This window comes from Pipistrellus kuhlii, unplaced genomic scaffold, assembly GCF_014108245.1.
Source record: "Pipistrellus kuhlii isolate mPipKuh1 unplaced genomic scaffold, mPipKuh1.p scaffold_m20_p_5, whole genome shotgun sequence".
In the NCBI taxonomy this organism is placed as follows: domain Eukaryota; kingdom Metazoa; phylum Chordata; class Mammalia; order Chiroptera; family Vespertilionidae; genus Pipistrellus; species Pipistrellus kuhlii.
The window spans coordinates 55,233,242-55,250,605 of NW_023425551.1; the positions used below are offsets into that span (position 1 = coordinate 55,233,242).

Here is a 17,364-nt window from a genome sequence, read left to right on the forward strand (position 1 = left end):
AGAGGAAATAGCAGTGATTCACAGAGTAACCAGGCTGGGCCCCAAGGCACAGCGACTTTCTAATAATATTGCCCATATATATTTCCCTTTGCATCCTGTCTACATGGGTTTTGGAAGAGAAGTCCATTTCAGTGATACTGATATCGGTTATGATTTATGAAATTGTCATTCACTCCAGCTAATCTTCATTTTTACTAAGCATCTCGGAGAGACATACCAGTGGTTCTAAATTAAGAGAGAATGTCAAGATAACATGGGGGAATTTTCCACATATACATTTCTTGGTGTCCCCCTACACAAGCATAGTATGCAGCATTTGATATATGATGGGGTTGTGTGTGATGGGGTGTATCATTTTTTTAAAGTGACTCATGCCTTTTTATACCACTTCTTTCAATAAGAAACAGTAACAGTCCTGGCCTGTTTGGGTCAGTGTTTAGAACATTGACCTACACAATGAAGGGTCTCAGGTTCAATTCCTGGTCAAGTGCACATACCAGTACTTGGGTTGTGGGTTCACTTCCCGCCCCTTGTAGGGGCGTGTGTAGGAGGCAACCAATTTCTCTCTCTCTTTTCTCTCTCTCTCTCCCTCTCCTCTCCTCCACTCCCCCCTCTCCCCACATCCCTCCCTTCTACTTTCTCTCTCTCTGAAAGGTAATGGGAAAATTTCCTTCGGTAAGGTTTAACAACAACAAAAAAGAAACAGCAGCAGATAAGAAAAGATGCATCTATAAGTTTTGACTGAATTGGCCTTTTTTTTTTTTTTTAATTATGCCAAAATGTGCACACTGTAAGAGTTTGGTAAATGTTTGTTAAGCAGGTAAAATAATGAATAATGTGGAGATTGTTCATTGTTACTTTAGTAGCATATGTGAATATTTTATAGGATCTATACACAACTTTCTTATGTAATTTCCCTCCTTTCATCCCCAAAAACTCCCAATGAGTTTTTCCTAATTTCCACATCAGAAAACTAAGATTTAAATAGGTATAACATCTCGGCCAATGTCACCCAGTGAGGGAGTACCAGAGCACAGACTAAAAATATATAGTTCAACCTTAAAGTTAGGGTTTGGCCATTACTCCCTGAGAAATTGCAAACTTCTTGATAATAGTATAAATTATCAGCATCTTTTGAATCCATCCTGTACTGTGAATCGAGGTACTTGATTTCCAGAACTAGACATGCCCCTTTCCTGTTGGGTGACCATGAAGCAAGTCACTACCAGGGTTCCTATCCTCTGTGCCATATACAGGACAACTGCTCACATCACCAAAGCACAGCTGTTACCCACATCATGTGGCCCGACGTGGAGATGCTACTAAATGAACTCAATCGTAAGTCTGCTGGGCTTGCAAAATTTTAGTGTTTTCAGGATATATTTTTTAAAATAAGACTTTGTTCTGGTTCCTAAGGAAGCTGAAAGAATGGAGATCCATTGAGCTTACTGCTTGTGGCTGGCCCCAGGCTTAAGATAAAGTGACCTTTAGCCTTCCAGATAGAATCAACAAGATCAAATCAAATAGAAGTCAAATCATAAGCCCTTCACGGGAAAGGGGGAAAACTGCATTTGGCTAACGTATCTTCTGTTCACAAGAAAACAAGACACAGACAGTATGCGAGGGAGGGACAAGGTCCTCAATGGCAGAGTCTTCAGCCTAGGAACTGCTCAGTGTCATTAACCAAGGACCTTAGTTCTTACCATAAATCCTAGCAACCTCAGTATAGATTTTTTTTCCCCTTTCCTCATTACTAGTAAGTCAAGAACTTCAACTTTTCACTTAAAGGAAGTGCTTTATGCCTTTTCTTTGCCTTGTACAAATTGCCAGCATCACTATTTTTGCACACTGGGAACATTATGAAGTAAAAGAAGGGTTACTTGAGCACAAGCACTGCAATACTATGACAGTCAACCTGATAATCGAGACAGCTACTAAGTGACTAATGGGCGGGTAGCATATCCAGCTTGGATACACTGGACAAAGGAGTGATTCGTGTCCAGCCTGGACAGAGTGGGACAGAGTGAGATTTCTTCAGGCTACTCAGCACAGCATGCAGTTTAAAACTTATGAGTTGTTTATTTCTGGGAATATCCATTCAATATTTTTGGACAGTGGTTGACAGCAGGTAAATGAAACCTAGGAAAGTGCAACTGCAGATAAGGGGAACTATGGTGCAGACTGAACCAACATTTGTTAAAAGGAGAATGCACAGCCTGACTCTCCAGAGCAAGCAGTGCACTGCATCCCCTACTGTACACTCTTCTACTTGCTGACATAGTCCACTTCCCCTCTCCTCCATGCTACCTCCTCATCCAAAACTGATGTGACAGGTTTCCACTAAAGGAGTAGACCATACCTGCACTGAGATCAGAATTCTGGAGAATTAGGACAAGACAGTATAAATCTGTGGAGCTCCAGGAGTAGAGAACAACATTTGGCTCAGGGTGGGCAGAAGGACGAGATCAAGAACAGGAAAAAGCAGATGGGTTCCAGTATTCACATAGCCTCTGCCAGGCTTATGAGAGGAATAACTGGATTCATGGAAGGGGTATGTCTGAGATAGTGACAGATGCCCAGTTTTCTATTTTGTCCATGAAACTTCTTCCATCCACTAACACTGTAAGATGTAGAGATCTGGGCAATAGTACTCACATCTTAAAAATCACTTCTGGTATGCAGAGCTTAAAGATATAGTGATATAGTGACAAGGGTTTCTGTCCAACTGTTTATAATTTCAAAAAACACTTTTGCCTGGCCAGTGTGATTGAGTGGTTGAGTGTCAACTTATGAACTAGGAGGTTAGAATTTGATTCCCGGTTAGGGCACCTGCCCAGCTTTGGGCTCTATACCCAGGAGAGGGTGTGCAGGCAGTAGCCAATCAATGATTCTCTCTCATCATTGATGTTTCTATCTCTCTCTTCTTATCTCTTCCTCTCTGAAATCAATAAAAACAGACTGACCTGGGAGTGGGGGAGAGCCTTGGATGAGGAAGGTTAAGGGGGGAAAATAGGAGATATCTGTAATACTATCAAAAATAAAAATATATTAAATATATGTATACATATATTAAAAACATTTTAATTTTACTTAGTATAAGATATAATTTTGATGTTAAATATGTAATTTTAAATGAGAAACCATAGTTTCAAGTATAAAGATATATGTGTATTTTCCATACTGCATTGGGAAAAGTAAAGATATTAATATAGATTTTTCTCAGTTATATTTCTGGTTCTCAAGGTTGATTATTTTAAAATTAGCTTAATCAACTACCACATTTTCATGATTAAATTCATTCTTGTCCCATACCTATTGGTCATGAGAAGACCCTGTATCATATAATTAAATTTGTATAAAAACGGATGCCCTGAAAAAGACCACACCTTTGAATCCTGAAAAACGTTGCCTATTAAAAGAAAAATGTGGATGCAGCCTTCCTGTCAATTCAAGGCTGACTCATCTGAGTCTGTGAAGAAGGAAAGAGTATGTCAAAAGCCTCAACACAGATGATACTCAATGATCCAGTCCAGGATGTGAATTACCATGGCACAGAAAGATCATTTCTGGAAAAAAAGGAAGTAGAGAGGACTAATTAATCTGACTTTTTACTTGGAATCATTTTTGTTAAATAAATAAACATAAACAATAATTAAAAGACATATAAAGATCTGACTAACAAAAGAAAAATAAGTAAACATAAATACTATATCAAAGCCAGTTTCTCAATTTTTCTCAAGGTAATCAGTGAAACCCAAACCACAGAATCTTAACAGTATAATTTGTGTCTACAAGGTCTTTTATTTTTATTATTTTGTTGTTGTTCTTCATGAATGGTTTTAGGGTTTCCTTTTTTTTAGTTCTTTATTGTTAAAAGTATTACATATGTCTTCTTTTCCCCTCATTGACCTCTCCCAGCCCAGTCCTTCCTCCCAGCACAGGCTCTCACCTCCCTACTGTCTGTGCCCATTGGTTATGCTTATATGTATGTATACAAGTTTTGGTTGATCTTTTACCTCCTTCTAGCCTCCCCTGCCTTCCCTCTGAGGTTTGATTATCTGCTCGATGCTTCTATGTCTCTAGATTTATCTTTGTCCATCAGTTTATGTTGTTCATTATATTCCACCAATGAATGAGATTATATGATACTTATCTTTCTCCAACTGGCTTATTTAGCTTAGCATAATGCTCGAGGTCCAGCTTAGCATAATGCTTCTTTCTGTCTCTTTACAATGACTCCAATATATCATATTATACTACAATTTTTATATGATAAAATTGTTTATACTTGCAAATGCAAAGCCACATACACACAGTTTATTATCTAGGAATTAGAAACAAAAGGTATCAATAACCCCAAATCATGAATGTTTCAAGAGTTATATCAAACTCACTTTGAATAAAAGTTTTTCTGAAGATTTGAGAATTTCATATGATACATTAACCTACACATACACACACATTCACACAGAACTGTTATAAATGTTCAAACAAGACAGAAAGTAAATAATCAAGAAATGTCTCACATTTGAGCCAGTGTAGCTCAGTAGTTGAGCATCAACCTATGAACCAGGAGGTAATAGTTCGGTTCCTGGTCATGGCACAAGCCCAGGTTCTGGGTTCAGTCCTTAGTGGGGACTATGCAGAAGGCAGCTGATCAATAATTCTTTCCCATAATTGATGTTTCTATCTCTCTCATTTTCCCCGCCTCTCAGAAATTAAAAAAATAAAATAAAATAAAAGTTCCACAAAGAGAAGCTAATGGGTCCACTGGTAAATTTTACCAGATATTTGAAGAAAAAAATATAGTAAGACTTCACAATTTCTTCTTACATAGAATAGTAAGAACTACTTCCAACTTTCTTCTATGAGGTCAATATTACTCTGATACTAAAATCAAAAATATCACAGCAAAACTATAGACCAATATATCTATTAATATGTACATAAAAATCATAAAAAATACCATCAATAGATAAAATGGATAACAAGTAGGATATATCCCAGTTATGCAAGGTTGATAAGGTTTGAAAATCAAAGTAGTAATAGAAAAAAGGACCAAAAAAACACATTATCTCAATAGATACAGATATAGCACTTTAGAAAATTCAATACCTTTTTATGATATAAATACTCAACTATAAAAGGAAGAAAACTTCCTACAGCTAACAAAGTACATCTACTAAAACCCCACAATTGATGTCATATTTAATAAGGAATTAGTGAGAACTTTCCCTCTACAATCAAGAGCAAGATACATACTGTATTTTTCGGACCATAAGATGCTCAGGACCATAAGACGCACCAGTTTTTAGAGAAGGGAAATGAAGAAAAAAAGATTCTGAAACAAATAGTGTCCTAAAATATTTTATGTGCATTAAAACCCAACATCACAGTCATAAACACATGTAATCAACCCTGTAAAGTAAACAGCAGCATTTAGAACCATTTTAGAGCCAGGCAAGCACACAGAGACCACACAGAGCCGGGCAAGTAAAAAAACTTTTTTTTTAAAGTATATGTGTAGGCTATATTTGGACCATAAGACGCAGGGACTTTTTCCCCCCACTTCTGGGGGGGGAAAAGCGCGTCTTATGGTCCGAAAAATACGGTATATTTGCTCTCACTAATATTTGACAACTGGATATTCACATGCAAAAAATAAATAAAACTAAACCCCTATCTCACACCATACACAAAAAGTAGTTCAACATGGATCAAAGACCTAAATGTGAGATCTTAAGTTATAGAACCTTAGAAGAAAACCTAGGGGTAAATCTTTAAGACTGGATTTTACAATAATTTCTCAGATATGACACCAAAACAGAAGTAACCAAAGGAAAAACAGGTCAATTGGACTTCATCAAAATTAAAAACTTGTGCTTTAAGGTACTATCAAAAAAATAAATGGGATAAAATATTTGCAAATAATTATCTGACAAGGATAGTATTCATTATATATAAAGATTTCATACAACTCAACAATAAAATAACAATCCAATTAAAAATGAACAAAAGATTTGACCAACACCTCTCAAAAGAAGCAATGCACATAGCCAATAAACACATGAAAAAATGCTCAACATCGTTATTCAGTAGAGGTATACAAATCAAAACACAATAAGATAACCATTTATACACTTCATACCCACAATGATGGTTATAACAAAAAAGACCAACAATTACACGTGTTGTCAAGGATGCAGAGAAATTGGTATCCTCTTACATTGCTGATAGGAATGTTAAATAGTACAGCTGCTTTGAATTACAGCTTGACAGGTCATAAAATATGTAAACATATGACTCAATGGTCATAATAACCATATAACCCAGTAATTCCATTCCTAGTTTTATACTCAAGAGAACTAAGAACAGGCTCCTTCCCAGCCTGGCCCTGGTCAGGACGCCTGCAGGAGGCAACCAATCGATCAGTTTCTCTCACACTGCTGTTTCTTTCTATTTTTCCCTTTCTCTTCCACTCTCCTGCCTGCCACTCCTGCTCATCCCGGCCCCACAGCGCCTGCTGCTGCCACTACTCAGTAGGCTCACTAGCACTCCACTGTGGTCTCCATGAACCCTGAATCTGGTGCCCATGAATCAACAAAGTGGCACTCCTACTGTGGGAGCACACTGACCACCAGGGGACAGCTGATCAATGGGAGCCAGACACCAGGCTCATGGCTGGCGAGTGAGGTTGCAGGGTCAGAATGAGCAGGAGGGGCTAGGCACCCAGCTGGGTTTCCTCCCAGAGTCACCTGCTGCTTCTCCCACTGCTACATCCCTCGGGGTATGGAGATGTCAAACTGCCAGTTTCAGCTCTATTCCTGTAGGTGATCAGGCAGTCCAACATTCCCTGAGGGGTCCTGGATTGTGAGAGGGCACAGGCCAGGTTGAGGAATCCCATCGGTGCAGGAATCCATGCACACGGCCTCTAGTATGTGGATTATGTCACCTTCCGCAGTAATATAAACATTATATGTAAAAGCATAGTTTTTCCTTGGTTATATATTCTTTTTCTGGGTTTTTGCTTTCATATGCCAACTTTACCAGTTCTGATGTCATGAACCATTCCAGTTTTACACTTCTAAGGCCGGTTCCCAGGACATGTGACTGTCAGTACTAAAACACAGAGAGTTCCAAGAAAACTGAGACACGTTTCTTCTTGCATGATCTTGCATAATTTACTTAATTCCTCTGCCCTTTGTTTAAATACTGGTGAGACCCTCCATACTGCCTTTTACCTTATTCCCGTTAACTCTCTTTATCTTCCTATGCTATTTCATTTGTCTTAACACTTTTAATTGCTCAAAAATACAGTAAATTGGTCACAAATTAGTATATCTCATTTAAGTGTCTCCTGAGGTTAGAATGCGAATAGTTAACTATCTTCTGGATATGTTGACTGACCACTAATACACAAGTCTAATGCTAAATCAGAACTTGTTTGTTTTTTTAATTGGATGACACTGGTTAACAAAATTATACAGGTTTCAGGTGCATAATTCTACAACACATCATCTGTATACTCTATTGTGTGTTCATCACCCCAAGTTGAGTCTTCTTCCATCACCATTTATCACCCCAAACCCTCCTCCATCTCCCTCCATCCTCCCACCCAACAATCACCACACTGTTGTCTGAATCCATGAGTTCTTTTCTCCTTTTTTTTCCTTTTTAGTGCCCCCATTTACACTCGTCCCCCTTAGCTGTCAGCCTGCTTTCTATCTATGAGTCTGTCTCTATTTTGCTTGTTAGTTCATTTTGTTCATTAGATTCCACATCTGAGTAAAATCACATGGTACTTGTCTTTCTCTGACTGGCTTATATCACTTAGCATAATACTAGTACATAAATTAATTCTCTTTTAATTTTATCACATCCACTTAATCTCTTGAGCTAAAGTGAGTTATTTCTTCTCCTCTTTGTTTTATTAGCACATCTAATGAACCACTGTATTCTAATTATACTACCGGTGAAACTTTCTCAAATCCACCCTACCTCCTACCTCTCCTAGTTATTCCCATGAACATCCATGACTGAGACTGATGACTAGACAAGTGTTTCTCAGGCTTTAAATAAAATCCATGGTGACTTTGAAAAACACACACACAAAAAAAATCCATGTTATATCAAATTTCAAAATACAGTATTAAAAGTAAAGTCATGTGTGACTCATTTTCTCCCAATTCCACAGTTTTATTCTTCAGAGTTTCTGATGCAATGCTTCTACTTCCAGTCTCCATTCTTCCTCTCTCTCTTTCACACACTCCACCTACACTCACCCCCAAACACACATGGACTCCCATCCCACACATAATCACACACACAAACACACACACACACACACACACACACCAGAGGTACACATACTCATAGGCTCTGGTATTGAGTATACACTTTAAATTACAGCACAACCCGATATTTTGGGCCTCGGGGCAACTGTTTTCTCCTTCTGGAACCTTGTACCCCAAAACTGCCTACTTCCTGAACTATTCATCCTTCAAATTTTATACTAACTATTAAAGGGTCTATGAATACTTCCCTGACCACACCAACTTCAAACAGAATAAATCACTTTCTTTTCTTTTTTTTAACATACTTTTATAGTTGCACTTATCATATAGGATTATAATTTATTGATTGTATAACTGTTGTCCTCAATTTGAGAAGGAATTCTTAAGATGGGAATTATATCTTATTTATCTATGCATAATATACCCGAGGAATACCAAGCCTAAGACTCAATTTGTTCAACTCCACTAATATTTTTTATATATTTATTACTTTAAGTGATGATAACATGTTTAAAATATGACTGAATGACATTTTAATAATAACTAAAAAAATAATCTTTGGTTGTGTTAAATACAGCCATCAAAAAATATAAGTTATACTGACATGTTTATTCAACAATCTAGACTTGCAATATAGAATGTACCAAGTAACACAAGTACAGTCCCCCTACTTCTTGTCTACCTACCACTCTTCCTCTTTCCCTATTCAGTCAACTGTTTTTGAAAAAGGCATGTGCAATCCCAGTCTCCTTTTCCTAACTTATCATTTCCTCCTCACACCCACAGAAATAGAATTTCCACCCACTTAAACAGAAGTAGGTTTGTAGTTGTGAGTATGTAAAACAGTTTATTCTTGTATTATTATTAATTAATTAATTATTATATTCTTTATTTGTGTTATACCTGTAAACCTAGTTTTGCTCACCCTTGTTTATTAAAACTGCTATGACAAATGCTCCCCTTAATTTCTGTCTGGCCAAACCAAAAAGACATTTAATCTCTCAAATAGTTAACTGATTTTCTGCTAACTTGTTACTATTGTGGTTTCCCCTTATATTCCTCTGCTACCTCAGCTCTGGTTCTCTAAGAACCAGAGTTCAAATTTTAGTTCTCATTTGAGTTGGGGGTTCCTTTTCTTTTACCCATTCCTTAAGCATTATTTTACCTCAGACTCTCTCTGGTACTTATTTTTTCTAATTATATATCCATTAGTGTCATAATCAATTTTCCCAGTTAACTGAGTGCTTCAGTTTTATGTCCCCAACTACTTCTTGGATGTATACCCTTGGATAAAACACAGGTACCACAACATCATCATATCAAAATCTGAACTACTCACCACTCACCCACCTCTGGGCCTGGCTTGATTCTTTTATTCTCTTTGGTAATGATACTTAATCACCCAAACCAATGATATAATAATCCCCCAAACATTTTCCTTAAAAGCCATATGGAGCTGACAATCACCCACTGCCCTTTTGCCTTCTCACTCAGCTCTTAAAATGCTTGCTTCTCACACTCTCTGCTACTCCTATAGGCCAAGACCTTATCATATTTCTCTGGTTTATTACAACAGTCTATCAACTGATTTGCTTATCTCTAGTTTTTCCCACATCACATTCAAATACCATTTCCCCCACCTCTGTGAAAGTAAAGTAATACATACTTTATATATACATAGAATAAATATCTGACTAAGCCACTCTCCTAATTAAAAACCATTGCTAAAACTTATAAATAAATGTAGTATTTATTTATATTTGACCCAGTTATCATATACAAAAATCTGAACTTATCCTACCAATACCAATATGAGATGCATTTTTATTTTCTGATCTATTCCATTCATAATGAAAAAAAAAATTTTAAAAACTAGCCTCTACTGATTTTCAGGCCCACTAAAAGATTATGACATATATTTAAAAACACTGATCTATAAGCTTGAGCCCATGCTTCATCATCCCTACACTCAACTTATTGTCATCTTTCCCTATTAACCTAGAAAGACACATATGTGACACACAATACTGTCGAAAGAGAATCAGTAGAAATAAGGGAAAAGGTGCAAATTTTAAATTCTTCAGGTCATTTAAAGAGAGGTGTACTATTTTAGTTAGAGAAATATAGAGTGAGCAAAGGGATTGTAGAAAAGAGAATCCAAAGGGATTATTTACACTCAGCCACTATACTCAGAGGGGCCACAGGGAAAGTTGCACTAGGTACAAGGTAAGTTACAATGGATTTCCACAACTATAACTGTATGAAAAACAAAATCAAGATAAAAGAAAACATCTAAAGTATTCTTGGGTCCTAATCGGTTTGGCTCAGTGATAGACCATTGGCCTTCTCACTGAGGGGTCCCAGGTTCAATTCTGGTTAAGGGCATATACCTTGCTTGTGGGCATAACCCCAGTAGGGGGTATGCAGAAGGCAGCTGATCAATGTTTCTCTCTCATTGATGTTTCTGACTCTCTATCCCTCTCCCTTCCTCTCTGTAAAAATCAATAAAATATATATTTTTTAAAACAAAATATCGCCAAAACCGATTTGGCTCAGTGGATAGAGCATTGGCCTGCGGACTGAAAGGTCCTGGGTTCGATTCCAGTCAAGGGCATGTACCTTGGTTATGGGCATATCCCCAGTAAGGGGCGTGCAAGAGGCAGCTGATCGATGACTCTCATGGATGTTTCTAACTCTCTACTCTCTATCCCTCTCCCTTCCTCTCTGTAAAAAATCAATAAAAATATATTTTAAAAAATATATTGTTTGGGGAATATCAAATGGAATTTGAATGAATGGGACAATTTAAATAAAGCCTCAATAAGTGGAACATATTTTTAAATAAATGTGAATTCTTTGAAATGCTTTGCTCGAAATTGCTTGAATCCTAATATAAGAAAAATATTTTCCACAACCTAGAGCATAAGATAGAAAGTGAGGATCATAAGTTTTCCATCATCAGGAAAATGGCTTTATAGTAAGAACATTTATTTTTTTAAAAATGGCAACATGATTAAGAGTACTTCAAGCTTTGTATTTTTCTTCAATGTGATCATAAATCATTTTTACTAGGATTGACTAAAAATTATTTTTATTCATTAAAAGTACTGATTAAATGTAGAATGATATTCAATAATAATCAAGTATTCTACTTGAGATAAAATATATAACCCACCAATGAAGCCTCTTGGAATTTATTTAACAAAATGTTATATCCTAAAGTATAAATAATTTAAACTATTTGTGACTATATGTAATATACAAAAAATAAGCATTAGAATCTTTATTTAATTTTGGTCTTTGCTAATACTAATAAAAATTACTTGTCATAGCAAAAGTATTACAAAAATTTACTTCCCATAATTTTTTTTACAATTTTATCACTTTATTTTGGTCTTGCTTCAAATAACTTTCAGATAGCTAAAAAAAAAAAAAAAAAAAAAAAAAAAAAAAAAAAAAAAAATAGTCTATTTAAAAGCTACTCTTAAGACACATTTCTTCAAAAGCTTTTCCTGAAAACCTTGGAAGGAGGCATTTCTCCAGTTATAACTACTTGGTTATGATAATTATGTTGAATTTTGCCACTGCTGAGACATTTTAAGAACAGGTTTAATTTTTTCTATCAGGAGCATAATTCTTCTCAAAAGACTGACTATATCTTGCCAATCTGCAGAATTTTAAAGCTCTCTACATTTTATCACATTGAAATCTATATTCCCAACCCAGTTTACTTATTTGGCTCCTTCTCTACTTCCTTCTTCCGTTGGTCATTTAACTCTTCAGTAGAATCTACACTTGAGGTTGCAATTATAAAGATAAAACTAGATGGGCAATCGCTCTTTCAGACTGTCCATCTTTAAACACCTGGTGTGAAGGTAGGAAATGGACTGCTTATGCATTTCCCCTTCTCACATGTGCCACCTCTCTCTGTACCTTGCATCCTACTTTTCCAGAGTCTTAGTTTCTAGTCCACATGCATTCCACATCGAAAAGATATAGAATTTCTGCCACCCTCGAGTTCCCAAAATGTGTCTGTTTTCTCAAGTTTTATGCCTCTAACGTGGCATTAGAAACATCACTTAGCAAAGATACTTAATACAGAGTTCACATTTGCAGACAATTTTATCTAATTCAATAGTAGCCTTTTTTATTACACATACAACAGAGTAGCCAGAATATCTATGCCCACATGCAAGGTGAATTAATAAATTCTGTAACCAGAGATCTGCGTAAGAGAGGACATTTTCAGTCAATAAAGCCAAAGCCATACTCACGGTGAAGGTTGGTGGGGTTGGTTTTCAGCATTTCTTGGTGTTTTGCAGGCAGCAGGCTTCGCCATGTCCCTGACAACACACCTGGGGCGCATGATAGACAGCACAACGCACTATTAATTATAAAAAGGGTAGAACAAACCTGGAAATTAAATACGGTACTAAAAACACAGTCTAGGGGGAAATCTTTGTGAGCCCCTTAAATAGTAACCTGAGGCCCTGGAAAAGCCCTTAGTGCTGGAAAGCTTTGACTCGGGCTTCCAAGAGCTCAATTACACCCAAATAAAATCTGTGCTAGCCTCTCTATTTGACTTTCCTTTTAGCACCAATAAAACGATGGTCAGCAGCTCTCCCCATGGAAGAAAGGCCACTGAAAGCCATGGCCTCCCCATATGAAGACATCTGAAAGCTTTAAAAATGTTGCTATGTTAAATGATAAGCAGGATTTTCTGTAGCTTTGGCTATTTTACTAAGACTCCTGTTTCATATTTTTCATCACAACACAGGTCTTTCCTTTCAATGCAAAAAAGAGACCTGAGAGGCCCCTAGACAGCCTCATATTCAACATCCCCTTCAAACTAAGGAAAGAGCAAGAAGAAAATATTCACATATATAGTAAGAGTGTGCCTGTGTGTGTACAATAAATAAAGAAGATTATCCACAATATGAAAAAGTAGTACAAGGTCTTTGTGTCTTAAGTCCTCCATCACAGGATAAATGGATGCAGAGGATAGACATTGTAACAGAGCTGCAAAGGGCAGCAGGAGACACTCTCTTACCCTCATGTCGAGAGGGCGTATAGACCATCAGAGAGATTTACGGGCAGAAATCAGAAAACGCCCCCATCCGAGGCTGTACTTGGTTAGCTCAAATATTCTTTTGCCTCAAAAGCCCAAAAACAAACATTGCTTTACGTAGGGAAGCCTCGGTTGTAAAGCTGAGACCCCCCTCACACACATCTTAGACTTTGCTAACTGGAAACACCCCTGAGGACCCAGGATTCTCAAACATAAATCTGGTTCTTAAACTTCCATGGAGTTTTCTTGGAGTTTTGACTACACTACGTATGCTTATGGCCAGTCATATTATTCCAGAAGTGGATTCTTGGTGGGTCAGTGCCAGATAAATGTTTCCCAGGGCTAAAAGCTGCCTGGCTAAATTCTCCACTTCTGAAAGAGCGATACTGGGACACAGGGACACAACGCACAGAAACGTGCAGACACACACTGCTCATTCCAAACAAGGTCAAGTAAGACTTAAAAATTGGGATGTAACGTGACAAAAAAGGAGAAAAGTGTCATTTCAAAGCCTTAGCACACGTCCCTTCTGGGGCAAGGGGGAAAAAATGTGACTTGTCAAGTGCTAATGCTAAACTCTTAAGGGAATGATCAATCCCTCAGGAACCACAAGGCCTTCGTTTCAGTTTCATTCCAGTTTCGTGGGAGGAGACGGCCACCCAGACTGCAGGGTTAAGAGAACATGTAAGGTCGCGGTTTTTAAGGAGAAGTAATATCCTAGAATCCCTGAACTCTGCAAATTTAAATCTAATTTATACAGAGTACAATGCCCAGGAAGTTAAATTTCATAGCACTGGAAAATCTTTAGCAATTCTCACCCAACTAAAAATAGCACATACAGCACATTTAACCTACATGTACTGGTTTGTGAAAATATCGGAAATATCACCCACTTTAGGAAACATTTTAAGAACTATATCCGTGAGAAACCATATGCAACCTTCTATCTTAGTTCATTTCTTTTTTTTTTTCTCCTAAAGTTTCAGGTATTTGATAACAAAGCTTTGAAATAAACATGCTACTTAATTAGTTTTTCTTAAATCTGCTCTTAAGTGAGATTTTTACAAAGTAGGACGACACATATTTTTCATACTAACATATATCCTGACCATAAAACTAAGATATAGCCAACTACTGAATCTGAGTTTTTAGGGGGGAAACCAGCTGTTCCAAGTTGCTAATTATTCGACCAATTTAAAGGGGGCTCTAAACTATGCTAATATATATCCTCCTAATATATATTCCTACATTTTCGCATTTGAGTTATTTTTAGCTGAAAGTTTTCACTATATAAAGCCCTATACTATACTCAGATACACAAAGATACATAAAGAGACATAATGTACTACTAAGGTTTTTGTTAGCCTGAGTAGATTAACACATCTCTAAAATGAAAATTGATTGTTGTGTCTGGCATATCACAGTTTGGAGGGGTAAAATGTAATAGTTTTGATGGTACTAATGTATAGAAACTGTTTAGCCCCAGTACTTTCAAGTATCTCCCCTGCATTAAAGTTATTATAATAAGATAGAGCCCACATACTCTAAGAAGCACAACTATGAGAGTTCCGTAAGTATGGACATTAAGGATCTTTCTCTACATATGACTTATTCATTCTGCCAGACAGAAGGAGGCCACAGACAATGCCACAATGCTGACTTCCCAGACTAAGGAGTTCAAGGGTTTTAACCTCATACTCTTTACAAAGACTTTAAATACTTGGGGATTTATCAGACATGGCCTCTTACCAGCTTTCAAGCTGCATGTGAACATTCCCTCATCACTCAAGCATCAAGGAAGCTTCATGCAAATGAGACATTCAGCTACCACCTCAGGGGAAGGCTCCAGGCTCCGCCCGAAGCGCTGCAGGGTTTTATGAATGACTGCAATCAATGCAATGAATGGCTGCCAACTACCCACTCAGCCACTGGTACCCTTCCGTGCACTGACACAAGAGAAACAAGTATTGCAGGAGCCAGCCAATGAGGCACACCAAACAGGAACTGAGTGTGCTTCCAGATACAGTATGTAAATAAAAAATCCTAAAGGCTTACCCAAAATTATAATTTACATAATTACGTTCTTTCTTTTGACTTTCCATTTTGGTGCCTGCAGTCACTAGCACCCCCACCAGCAAAAATATTAAATAAAAAAATAAAAAAATAAAAAATAAAAATTCCACTATTTTATGAAACCTTATCTCAACTTGAACTCGATCAAAATCGTTTTATCTTTCATGATGAATGCTGGGAAACCAGTTTCTGTGCGCTGACATTGCCAAATAGATTGTGACAGGTTTACATTTCTGTTCTCAATCTTTTGGTTTTGGAATTTTAACTGGATTTCCCCTATCATCAATGGAGACAACAATTACATCCTATCAGTGCTAAGAGAAAAAGCTTACTTTCCAAATCTTATTGGACTAGTTAGTATGCATTTGTTGTAAGAGGCAGCTAAAGCAACATAAGGTTAACAGAAGGAAACATTCTTGTAAATATACAATCTTCTGATTGTTGCCCACTGATTAACAATACATAGAAACAAGAGAATACGTAGACAGGAAGAGAGTGCATGGGTGTGAGAGCCCACACTTTCTCCTAACTCTCAGATTTAGTGCTTATGGCCCTTCTTCCACATGGCATTAGCCAAAAGTACCTAAAACATGCAAGAGTCCTATCTCCACTTCGATCCCCACCTAACTCCAGACATCCAACTGCCTCCCCTCAGTGTTTTCATTTGAATTTGTAAGGGGCCTCTCAAATTCAGTATTTCCAAAATGGAATTCTTCATCTTTCCCACATGCCCCTAACCGAATCTTCCAGCAGCCATCTCCATTTTGGCTAAACTGAAAATACATTTCTCTAGCTGTTCAGGCTAAAAACTTTAGACTTGGCTCCTCTTTCCTTTCACTCCTGTGTCTGTCCAATACACCCGATTGGTTCTGCTTTCAAACCATACACCAAACCTGACCCTTTCTCACCTCCTCCACTATCGCCATGCGGTCCTGAGCCAATATCACCTTCTACTTGAATTTCCACAACAGACTGTTAACTGGTAGCTGGATGTTTACTTTTGTCCTTTTCCTGGAGTTTATTCTCAACACATCAGCCAAACTGACTCTTGAAAGAGAAATCAGACCATGTCTTCAAAATCTTGCATTGGCTCCCCTTCCCACTTTCCCACCAGCTCCCTCTGCTCCCAATACACCAGGCTCCATGCTGGTCTTTCTCAGTCAGTCCAGGCGCAATCTTATCTTGGGGCTTTGCACCAACCCTTCTTTCTGGTGGAATGCTCTTGCCTGATGCTGGTATGACAAACCGGGTTTGCCCTTTTCAAGTCTTTGTTCACAGGTCAGTCATTGATGGTTCCTCCTTTGAGCATCTTACTTACTACCCACTACCGTACTTACTTCTTACTTACTTCCCCCTCACCACCACATCCACACACTTCAATAACCTTCAGCTTGCTCAGCTATTTACAAAAATGCGCTCCCTCCTGCTGCTGAAATATGAGCTGTTCAAGAGTAACTTCAAGAGCCTAGAACAGTGCCTGACATAATAGTCACTAAATATTTGTTAAATGAATGAATAAGATAAAAAAGCCAAAAGCTGTAGCTTTCAAGCTTGAGTAACTAACTTTACATGCTGAAACTTAATGGTTTAGAAAAATTATATTGATATGTAAATTATATCAATAAAGAAGTAAATCTTTTTGAAAGATTATAGCATAGGTTTATAAAATATTTACAAACTATAAATTAATTCATGACCAATAATTTTTATAACTCTGCTAAATTTGTTTTATATGGTTTGACTAAGGTTCTGAGCAAGAAAAAATAAATGTATTTGTCCGCATATGACAACTTTAGTGGAAAACACTTTTTAATGCCAAATAATTGCTGTGAAACAGTGAGATATTATTTTAACATCTGTACTGATACTTTACCAAATAAAATTTTAAAGTAATTGTACATAAAGCAATTTCTTAATAGTAAAATCAGA

At 37.2% G+C, this 17,364-nt stretch overlaps 1 protein-coding gene across 40 annotated transcripts in view; it reads right to left on the minus strand.

Moving 5' to 3' along the window:
* RIMS1 (regulating synaptic membrane exocytosis 1) overlaps positions 1–17,364 on the minus strand; it is a 389,815-nt gene that overhangs the window by 307,395 nt on the left and 65,056 nt on the right. For all 40 annotated transcript variants that reach the window (XM_036413979.2, XM_045572599.1, XM_036413996.2 and 37 more), the window contains exon 2: positions 12,569–12,649. In XM_036413979.2, the coding sequence (XP_036269872.1) occupies positions 12,569–12,649 (81 nt within the window). The remainder of the gene's footprint in view (positions 1–12,568; positions 12,650–17,364) is intronic.